Source organism: Salvelinus sp. IW2-2015, linkage group LG20, assembly GCF_002910315.2.
Source record: "Salvelinus sp. IW2-2015 linkage group LG20, ASM291031v2, whole genome shotgun sequence".
NCBI classification, from domain to species: domain Eukaryota; kingdom Metazoa; phylum Chordata; class Actinopteri; order Salmoniformes; family Salmonidae; genus Salvelinus; species Salvelinus sp. IW2-2015.
The window spans coordinates 76,505,124-76,516,654 of NC_036860.1; the positions used below are offsets into that span (position 1 = coordinate 76,505,124).

The 11,531-nt window shown below is 48.9% G+C and overlaps 1 protein-coding gene and 1 long non-coding RNA gene across 2 annotated transcripts in view; both read left to right on the forward strand.

The window, feature by feature from the left end:
- Nucleotides 1-5: 5 nt before the first annotated feature.
- LOC111980654 (E3 ubiquitin-protein ligase SMURF2-like) overlaps nucleotides 6-11,531 on the forward strand; it is a gene marked incomplete at its 5' end in the record, with an annotated part of 27,587 nt that continues 16,061 nt past the window's right edge. The window contains 7 exon segments of the mRNA XM_070449790.1: nucleotides 6-109; nucleotides 4,556-4,689; nucleotides 6,209-6,274; nucleotides 7,072-7,156; nucleotides 7,650-7,733; nucleotides 8,646-8,860; nucleotides 10,111-10,195. Of these exon segments, the coding sequence (XP_070305891.1) occupies nucleotides 6-109; nucleotides 4,556-4,689; nucleotides 6,209-6,274; nucleotides 7,072-7,156; nucleotides 7,650-7,733; nucleotides 8,646-8,860; nucleotides 10,111-10,195 (773 nt within the window).
- Nucleotides 10,253-11,531, forward strand: part of LOC139029514 (uncharacterized) — a 2,736-nt gene continuing 1,457 nt past the window's right edge. Inside the window, exons 1-2 of the long non-coding RNA XR_011481839.1 lie at nucleotides 10,253-10,406; nucleotides 11,296-11,445. This is a non-coding gene — a long non-coding RNA (uncharacterized lncRNA). The remainder of the gene's footprint in view (nucleotides 10,407-11,295; nucleotides 11,446-11,531) is intronic.

The window sequence follows — 11,531 nt, forward strand, 5'->3', positions numbered from 1 at the left end:
GCCTCCCTGATCCCTTTGCCAAAGTGGTGGTGGACGGCTCAGGACAATGTCACTCCACAGACACCGTGAAGAACACCCTCGACCCCAAGTGGAACCAGCACTACGACCTGTGAGTCCCCTCATCACTCAACYMACATAATGGATAGCSCAGCGCTTGMACTTGACATACCATCCATATAGAAGCAGCTGTGACTAGATGTGAAACYGTGTATCTAACAGAAACCTTACCWTAACCTGCTGATTTAGTAATGAACCAGCATTCTGCTGAACTGCGGCCCCTCTCTATAACTATCACCAGTGCCCTCTATGCTATATCTACACCAGTGGAGGCTGCTGAGGGGAGGACTGCGCATAATAATGGCTGGAACAGCGTGACTGGAATGGCATCAAACACATGGAAACCATGCATTTGATGTATTTGATACCATTCCGCTCCAGCCATTACCATGAGCCCGTCCTCCCCAATTAAGGCGCCACCAACCTCCTGTGATCTACGCATTCCCTCACCCAACTCCAATGTGCCAAGTGGACATCAGGGATGTGTCACACATTGATTCTGCAGGATCTGAATGCCTTACAGTAAGCTGTGTTTATGTCTGTCCTCTCACTTATCTGTAGGCCAGCAATGACAATTCCACTGAGGTAGTTAACGTGAAAAAGAAAAACATTTAAATAGAACCGTGGGGAGGGAAACTAATCTCAGAAGCCTTTTACCTTTTGGGCAGAAATATGTGCATGTCTTGTTGCACCCATGTCGCTTTTCCCAAGGACTGCTTGTCTTGTGAAAACAACCTGGAAAAAGGGGGGGGGGGTGAAAGTTTCCAGTATTTGCMCAGTGTTTATCCAGCCGCCACGCGTAGCTAACAGAAAGAGGAAGCACATGTCTCCATTTGTTTGGTTGCTCAGGATACCAGACCCTCTCCCAACATGGCTGTTTAATTAGTTGTTCATGTCCCGTTTGACAGGAGGGAAACACAGCCGTCAGTCAGTCAGTCAGTCAGTCAGTCCCACTGTGGAGGAGAGAGAGTGCTGGACACGGTGATGGATGGGAGGACATCGACCTGTGTGCTCCCAAGACGGAGCCAAATGCACGCACACACACCTCTCCAGGTTTTTTTTATCACCTGGAACCTGCCTGTGTTTCTTCCTGTTAATGACTATGTTAAACCTTTAGGTGCCCTCCCTCTGTGTGTCAGGGTTAAGGATTACTCCTCCATGCTAAGGCACATGGACTCTCCTCAGTGTGTGGAGTCTAATTGACTGAGGGTAGCTGAGCACACTCACACATATTCAAATGGTGTCTGAAACACCAGGTGCTCACGCTCAGCAGAGCCAGAAAAGCCTTTGCTTAATTGGCMCTGAAGCTTTTTTCCATTGGTTGTATGTGCACAGCGTGAGGAAGTGTATGTGCTCATGGCAACATTGACACGTCAGGGCCTCCTCAGTGGTGCTGTCAGTGGTCACACCAACAGACTGGCCCGTGACCGCTGACCCCAGCCAGCATTGTTGCGGAAGTGGCCTGTATGCCAAGGATAGCAGACTGTGTCTCGCTGGCAAACTGCCTCTCCTCGACTCCTATCCAGCCCAGTTAAAGTATGTGGAGCAGACAGACTGGACTGTAATACGGCTCTGTAGCCCTATTAGGGACAAWCCAGGGGACAAACCTATCAGTTTCTTGTTCAGCACGCTTCAAACTACATTTATACTAAGAAGTATAATATGTTAATGAATATGTCAAATAACATTTTATTTGTCACATTTTTCGAAAACAACAGGTGTAGACAAACAGTGAAATGCTTACTTACGGGCCCTTCCCAACAACGCAGAGAGAAAGAAAATAGAGAAATAATAGACAGGTAAAACACGTAATAATAATAAATACACAATGCATAACGATAACTTGGCTATGTACATTGGGTTACCAGTACCAAGTCGTTGTGCAGGGGTACGAAGTATTTGAGTGACTAGGCAACAGGATAGATAATAAACAGTAACAGCAGCGTAAGTGATGAGTCAAAAGAGTTAGTGCAAAAAGGCTCAATGCAGGTAGTCCAGGTAGCTGCTGGTTAACTATTTGTCTTGGGAGTAGAAGCTGTTCAGGGTCATGTTGGTTCCAGACTTTGTTCATCGGTACCGCTTGCCGTGCAGTAGCAGAGAGTCTATGACTTGGGCGACTGGAGTCTTTGACAGTCGTACAATTTGGAAGGCCTTCCCATGACTGGCAACTGCTTGGCATCCAACCGCAATGTGCTACAGGGGGTAGTGCGAACRGCCCAGTACATCACTGGGGCCGAGTTCCCTGGCGTCCAGGTCCTGGATGGCGCCTTGCAGTCGGATGCCAAGCGGTGGTGCAACTGTATAACCTTTTGAGGATCTGAGGGCCCATGCCAAATCTTTTCAGCCTCCTGAGTGGGAAGAGGTGTTGTCGTGCCTTCACGACTGTGTTGGTGTGTGTGGACCATGATAATTTCACCACTCCACTACAGCGCCGTGGATATGTTCAGCCCTCCGTTACCTGTTTTCTGGCACCATACTGCCAGATCTTGGACTTCCTCCCTATAGGCTGTCTCATCGTCATCTCTGATCAGGCCAACCACCGTCGTGTCGTCAGCAAACTTAATGATGGTGTTGGAGTTGTGCGCGGCCATGCAGTAGCGGGCGAACAGGGAGTACAGGAGGGGACTAAGCACGCACCCCGTGTTGAAGGTCAGCGTGGCGGATGTGTTGTTGCCTACCTCCACCACCTGGGGGTGGCCCGTCGGGAAGTCCAAGATCTAGTTGCAAAGGGAGGTGTTCAGTACCAGGGTCCTTAGCTTAGTAATAAACTTGGAGGGCACTATGGTGTTGAACGCTGAGCTATAGTCAATGAACTGTATGCATGGTTCAGTGTTGCTTGCCTCGAAGCGAGCATAGAAGGCTTTTATCTCATCTGGAAAGGCTCACGTCACTGGGCAGCTCGTGGCTGGGTTTCCCTTTGTACCCCGTAATAGTTTGCAAGCCCTGCCGCATCCAACGAGCGTCAGAGCCGTTGTAGTAGGATTCAATCTTAGTCTTGTATTAGCAAATTTCCTGTTTGATGGCACGTTGGAGGTTGTAGCAGGATTTCTTATAAGCGTCCGGAATACTGTCCTGCTCCCTGAAACCGGCAGCTCTAGCCTTTAGCTCAGTGCGGATGTTGCACTTATTAATGATGCCGGTGACTGATGTGGTAACCTCCTCAATTTGATTGGATGAATCGCATAACATATTCCAGCCTGTGCTWGCAAAACAGTCCTGTAGCTTAGCATCTGCTTCGTCGGACCACTTCCGTATTGTGCACGTCACTGATATATAATGATGAGATGTTAATTCATCTCCTATAACTTCATAGAYACAARTATTGGGATGAAAAGACACATGCACAATGTTGTGTTCCCATAGCCTGGCCAAGGCCCTTGTTCCTCTCTGTCCCATCTCTGCTGCTATGGGGACAGGGGGACCAGGTGGCGGTAGTGTCCCCAGGTCCCAGCTGGTCCTGTTCTGCCTACTGAGGAAGTGTGACAGCCTGGCCTGCCTAGCACCAACTGCCATGCAATATGCCATATACTGTAACTAAACCAACCAGAGACATAACATAGAGAGGGCCTAAGAGGAGAAACTCTTATCTTATCTTACAAGTAATCATATTATCTGAGAGTTTGGTATGTTTGGCATGTGTATAGTGTATGTAAACATACTGTATCTTGTTTTGAAAAACTTAATCCAATGTCTAGTCTACTGCCCTTATTATTTGATCAAATAATCATATCCAGATCTGTGTTGGATGTAATAATTCCCCCCTACAAATCAGTCCTGCATTCTAATGCTCTCAGATAGCACCCCAGACAGGCATTTGGCTTCCACTCAAAATGTCCAGACATCTTACTCACAGCCCCATTGTTTCACATCCCTTTAGTTTCGGTAAGCAGCATGATAATTATAGTGGGATGCAGTCTGCTAACTGTATGGATGATTAATTTTACACTGAGGAAGGGTACTGGGCCGAACAGATGTGCCACGTCAGGTTCACGTAGTGTGAGTTTAATACCCAGGCCTCGACTGACACACACAGAGTGATAACAGAGGCAGTCAGGGAGTAATGTCATGGTTCAACTGTTCACTCTCTCCTTCTTTTCCTCACTTACACTATCCCTCTTTCTATCTCTCTTTCAGCCTCTCCTCCTCCCTGTCTCTTTCATTTCTCTCTCTCCCTCTCTGGGTGATTTTGGGTCGAAGGGCTGCCTTTGGATGATTTATGACTCACAGGATCTGTCTTCGTTCGTCCGTCTCGTACCCAGACTCTCGGGGTCGGGAGTCGCACATTCACAGACGTCGGGCGGAAAATCCCTCTCAGACACCTCCTGACTGTGTTCTTGTGGGGACGCAGCCCGCGGTGACAGGCAGCCACGAGCGGATGTGTGCCTCCCCAGCGGGGACATCCAGGCAAAGACTGGCCTRTTGGAACAGTGCATTCACACGGGCTTTAGTAACATCTACAGTACATTGGAAGTGACTGGTCTCTCTCTTCTCTCCTCAGATATATTGGCAAGTCTGACTCCATCACCATCAGCGTGTGGAACCACAAGAAGATCCATAAGAAGCAGGGGGCTGGCTTCCTGGGCTGTGTACGCCTTCTATCCAACGCCATCAACCGCCTCAAAGACACCGGCTGTAAGGACTACCTGATTGAATTAGTGTGCATGTGTGTGTGTGTATTTAATGCTGTGAGGTAATGTCTGTGTAGTGACCCATTGTCTGTCCCACAAACGGAGTCACAGGCTAGCGGAGTCACAGGCTAGCGGAGTCACAGGCTAGCGGAGTCACAGGCTAGCGGAGTCACAGGCTAGCGGAGTCACAGGCTAATAATCCCCTTCTCCTGTCACAGTGACACATTGAGCTGTACCCTCACAAGTGCGCACACTGTTTCCCTATTCCTGACAGGGCACAGACCAGGTTGTGAGAGGGGTCACATTCTGCAGTGCCAGAACAGGAAAAGACAATCAGCATCAGCCCACAATCACTGTAAACGTGTCATGTCAGAAGCGAATGGCTAAATGAGATTGAGGCTTGGCGCTCCAAGCCAACGCAGCAGTGGCAGCCAGACAGGGACCCAGTGATGGCTTTACCAAAGGGCCTCCCCCTCCCACTGTATGTATACTATGCTGATAGGCCTGCTAYGGTCTTGTAGACGGAAAAAGGACAAAATCCCACTGCTTTTYCTAGAAGCCCCTGACACTTGTTTTCCTTGAAAACCCGAACCCTKTGCTTCAGCTGTGAGTAGTTTGCCTCTGCATTTCCTCTCATTCCCCCCTCCTCACGCCCTCCACCCTCGTCTGTCCCATAGACTGGCAGCATGCATGCGCCACAGTGACTAACCTCCGTTTATCTCGGTCKGCAAATCTAGACAACCGGTCATTTTACTCAGACATGCATAATTGTACAGCTATTTAAATGTAAGCATAGATTTGTTATGTCCCTCGGTTGTGGTCTTATTCAAGTGTATGTTTGTCATTYTTTYGCTTGTGCTTTTTGCAGCTGKTCCACTGTGTCCTGTMCACAGGCGTTTTAGGGGGCTTTGGGTTTGTGTGTGCACGCTCATTGCCCCAGTCTTGTAATGGTTTGACCGACCATGTTTTGGTCCCTGTTTAGTCTAGACGTACATCCTGAGCTGATCTGCATGACACTCAGACAACAGTGAACAGATAGTGGCATTTCTCATATCTGCAGGCAACGTGGTATTCCTGATATTTCTTTGGTCCTTTTTTTTGCTTTGTTTTTCAGCCTGGGCTGAGAACGTAGACAAAGAGTTTCCAGACATTGGCAGGGGTTCATGTCCATGTTCAGTCTGGGTGGAATAGTGCCGGCTTTGTGCAGAGATTTGTCAAATGTTTGACCTCTGTAGTGAACTGCAGGCTGCTCGGTACCGATGCTCAGTGATTTTTTTACGGYCCATGGCCACTCCAYAGACCATCTGTTCCAGTGCATATCCCATACCCAGCCTCCAAGGGAGGGGGGAGAGAGAGGAATTCACTGTGGGTGATGTAAACGATACAGAGCAAAGGGACTTGTCTGCGGGGACAAAAACCCTCCCAACACATGCTAGTTTACATGTCTCTCAGACAGTGATCGATCCCCCTTTCCTCTCTCTCCTCTCTTCTTCCCTATACTCCTTCCCCTCTCTCCTCCACAGATCAGAGATTGGACATGAACAAGCTGGGCCTCAATGACAGTGACACAGTGAGGGGTCAGATAGTGGGTGAGTACAGCAGTGACCAGCAGGCCACACAGACTTTCACCACACACTCACGTACATTCACGTAACACTGTTATGTACCTGAAGTGTTACCACTCCATTATTAGAACCTCAGGCTAACCACAGTTGTTTTTATAATGCTGATAAGACCTCACTACACCACCACGCATAGAAAGAGGACTAGGAAAGAGAACAAGAAACCCTCCCAACACCATGTAGTCTCCCTCCAGTAACCTRWGCCTGCAGAGGGACTTATTTTCCCAGTGATTTGTTGGTGTGTAAAGCGTTGAGCGCTGGCCCTGAGCGTTTCGAGCGCCTCCCTCTGACTTCAGACGGCCCGCATTGCCATCTGCACCACAGGGCCTGGTGACAGACAGTCACAGCACCTCTGACCCACCAACATGAGCACTGAACAGCCTGGGTGGTGGCAGAGAGGCCAGGGTTAGCTAGCTACAGTAGACAGAGTCTAGCATTAATACGTGCCCTCCACTCACTTCTTGGGTCCTTTCCAGAACTGGGATTCGGGACTGGTCAGGCCACTGTCAGAGTGCAGACGGCTGGTACTTCTACTTCCAGACACGATCATCTTGTCACGCACAAGAGGATTTGACCATGTGATCCTCTTAAAAATGGATTCCTCATTTAGCCCTAAATAACATCATTACAGTATTGCATTACAGCAATTCACAGTTTTAAAATAGTTCTGTTTTAGTCTCTGGTATGAGAGGACATGAATAAAGTGAGATTCTACCACCCAGTCATTCTCCTATGTGTTTCTGAATGTGTCTGTGTGTCCAAAGTGAGCCTGCAGTCCAGAGACAGAATAGGCACAGGAGGCCCAGTGGTGGACTGCAGCCGTCTGTTTGACAATGACCTGCCAGACGGGTGAGTACCATACCCACCAACACACCACAACTCCATTTAACATATGTCCGTACTGGACAGTGGACCCACTATCACCACATCATACCCTCACAGCAGGGCCAGTCTGAGCCTATGATAACCACACTGCCCCACAACCAAAAGTGTTCCAGACAGCATGTGGTGTGGTGTCCCAGACTCCAATCTAAGTAGCCAGAGGCTCTGCTGTTCAGACACTTCACCAGCTTAGCACGACTGACCTCAGCACTGAGCCAATGATGTTGGCTGGGGTTAGGTAGTCTAGTCTGGGGTTGGTGTGCGCCAGAGGAATTGGGTGAGCAGATGGGAGACTGCGTCCTATTAGCTAGCAAGAAGCTCTGTGGGGAATATCTGGGTCATGTTTAGTAGGGGGGAAATGTTTTGAAACAGTGAAACAGGAGGTACTACCTGAACTTGGTTGCCCTCAATGTCCACTCACTGCTTTGTACGTGTGTGTGTTTGTATCTGCTGCATCCAGCTGGGAGGAGCGGAGGACTGCGTCTGGCCGAATCCAGTACTTGAACCACATCACACGCACCACACAGTGGGAGAGGCCTACCAGGTGAGTCAGCCTGGCCTCAAAGTCTTGATGTAAATGTAAATCTGTGACACTCAAATTAGTATGATATGTTTGGTATGATGCCATAAGACACAAGGTTACTGAAGCCAAAACACTAAAGGAGGGAGGTTGGTCGGGTAGGATGGGTGGGCGTATATAGCGAATGTCTAGCAACCCGAACTTTAGCATTTTTGCTAATTAGTAACTACTTAGCATATTAGCTAATCCTAACCTTAATTCTTAACTCCTAGCCTAGCTAACATTAGCCACCTAGCTTAATGTTAGCCACAACAAAGTGGAATTCCAAACATATCATACGTATTGAAAATTCTTAACATATTGTACAAATTGCAATTTGTAACATCATACGAATTGTAATTCGTAACATATACTAAATGGAGTGAGACCGGTTTACATTTACTATGTTATGTCTGTCCCTGAGTCCAGGCTGAGTGAGTACACACTACCCAACCTCAAACCCATGGCATGAGGCATGAGTCCCCAAGACCTAGACAGCATTGAATTTGTATCAGGAGACTGCAGACTATTGAACGGGGCCCTAAGACTCTTATGCTCCAGACGGTATTGTTGCTCCACAGTCTCTCTCTCTCTTTGCTCCCTTATCAGCTCCCTTCCTGTTACTCTGCTCTGCTCTAGACTGGCCTCAGGCCCCTCACTCAATACTGCTCTGTGTGTCTGTGTGTGCCTGTGTCTCTGCCTCACTGACCTCGTGATGCTTAAGAAAGCAGGCGCAAGCCAATGCCTAGCCCTAGCATCTAAGCGTATTACAAGCACAGCTAGATGTGAAATATGAGTAGACATGGGCCTAATTTGAACAAACCTACCATGAAGGATATATTATAACCCACCCTYCYTGTCTGACTGTGATCTCCTCCTGTTCCCTGTCTCTCCCAGGCCTGCGTCGGAGTACTCCAGCCCGGGCCGGCCTCTCAGCTGCATYGTGGATGAGAACACGCCCATCCTGAGCACCAACGGGGCCACGCCCACCATTCCGTGTGTCCCGTCCAGCGACCAGCGGGCCCAGGAGAGACGCGTCCGCTCCCAGAGACACAGGAACTACATGAGCAGGACACATCTCCACACACCCCCAGACCTGCCTGAGGGATACGGTTAGTGGAAAGAGGATTCTAACACACAATATGGACACACCGGACATACACCAACATACACACAATCACACTATAGGACTACCACTTCGGTTCCCACAGCCAGACTAGACTGGAGCATTCTGTATTATGAACATCGTCTATGACAGACGTGTCTACTTCTGTTTTAAGACCGGTGTCGTCATTGCAATGCCTCGGTGTTAACTGCCTCCCTCCTCCTCTCTTCAGCCCAACGCTCAGCTGAATCATCCTGCTAATCTATGTCCCTATTCAGTCCCAACAGCACAGCCACCATGACTCTGCAGCGCAGCATAAGCAGCCTGACAGGCCTCATTTTAAAAAACGAATTGAATCGATCTAGCAGTTAAAGGCTGGCGGCAGCCGCTCACTCCTCCCCCTCCTCCCCTTCCTCACATGCAGCCCATGGGCGGCTGCTTGATATTCAGACACTGTGTAGTCTTGCTGAAGATTTAGGAGTGCTGGCCAGAGGAGTAAATAACAGCAGCCCAGCCCAGCTCTTCAAAATTAGGAGGGTGCTGTCTCTTTTTGGGCAAGCTCCTCTGAACCGCTGTCAGCAGCCCCAGTGGCGGGCCAAGGTCGGCCAAGAAGTGTCACTCTGTGTCGAATGCATTGCGCTCGGCGGGGGGGGGGGTTATGTACACGCATGTTAGAGAGGCAGGGCGGTGGGTCCTAAGGAATGCCAGAGAAGAGCTTCCAAGCTCATGGAAATATCTCTGTCAAGCTGTGATGAATGAGCTCACCAACACACAGACAACCATYTTCTCCCCGTCAGCCCCGCAACTGGGATCCAAACTGACTCAATCCCTGCTTTTATTTCCGTCTGTGTGATCTCTCTTACGCTTCCACCCACGCTCGGATCAAGATACGCACGCACATTGACGCACCAATAACAATCCTCACAGTGGAACAAATGTATAACTAACAGCTTTATTTTCCTTATCATCCACTCACATCTCTCACACATCTCTCACTCTCTCACTCATCTCTCACTCATCCCTCTCTCACCCTCTTACTCATCTCTCACTCATCTCCCACTCTCTCACTCATCTCTCACTCATCTCTCACTCACCTCTTACCCTCTTACTCATCTCTCACTCATCTCCTATCTCTCACTCATCTCTCACTCACCCCATTCTCTCACTCATCTCTCACATGTGTGTACTTGTCTGTAATCATTGCTCTGTACCTCTTATACCTGTATGAGTAGCCATGCTATTGTTCCCCCCTTACAGAGCAGAGGACCACGCAGCAGGGCCAGGTGTACTTCCTCCACACCCAGACAGGAGTCAGCACATGGCACGACCCTCGAGTGCCCAGGTATACCCACCACCACTGTCTGAACACACAGAGCCCAGGTATACCCACCACCNCAGGTATACCCACCACCACTGTCTGAACACACAGTGCCCAGGTATACCCACCACCACTGTCTGAACACACAGTGCCCAGGTATACCCACCACCACCACTGTCTGAACACACAGTGCCCAGGTATACCCACCACCACTGTCTGAACACACAGTGCCCAGGTATACCCACCACAATCAGTGGCTAGCTCTCCTAAGGCTTGTCCAGACCCTTCTGTAATTGTGCTGCTGGTTACATGCTGACAAGCTAAGAGAGAGGGCTGGTGTCATAGTCCTTTGTAGCTCAGTTGGTAGAGCATGGTGCTTGCAATGGCAGGATAGTGGGATCGATTCCCAGAACCACCCGTATGTAAAATGTATACGCTCATGACTTTCAGCCGCTTTGGATAAAAGAGTCCACTAAATGGCATGTAAATGTTAAACCACAGGGATCTGAGAGGATTCACAGCAGACACCTCTGGCACGACCTCTGCCTCCATACTAGAGGTCGACCGATTATGATTTTTCAATGCCGATACCGATTATTGGAGGACAAAATAAGCCGATACCAATTAATCGGCCAATTTATTTTTAAAATTAAACATTTTTATGTATATATATCATACACACACACACATTTTTGTAATAATGACAATTGCAACAATACTGAATGAACAATGAACACTTTTATTTTAACTTAATATATCTCCGTCACACATCTCTCACTCTTCCTCAACTCATCTCTCATCCCTCTCTCACCTCTTAACTCATCTCTCACTCATCTCCCACTCTCCTCACTCATCTCTCACTCATCTCTCACTCACCTCTTACCCTCTTACTCATCTCTCACTCATCTCCTATCTCTCACTCATCTCTCACTCACCCATTCTCTTCACTCATCTCTCACATGTGTGTACTTGTCTGTAATCATTGCTCTGTACCTCTTATACCTGTATGAGTAGCCATGCTATTGTTCCCCCCTTACAGAGCAGAGGACCACGCAGCAGGGCCAGGTGTACTTCCTCCACACCCAGACAGGAGTCAGCACATGGCACGACCCTCGAGTGCCCAGGTATACCCACCACCACTGTCTGAACACACAGAGCCCAGGTATACCCACCACCGTGTCTGAACACACAGTGCCCAGGTATACCCACCACCCCTGTCTGAACACACAGTGCCAGGTATAACCACCACCACTGTCTGAACACACAGTGCCCAGGTATACCACCAACCACTGTCTGAAACACACAGGCCCAGGTATACCCACACCACTGTCTGAACACACAGTGCCAGGTATACCACCCA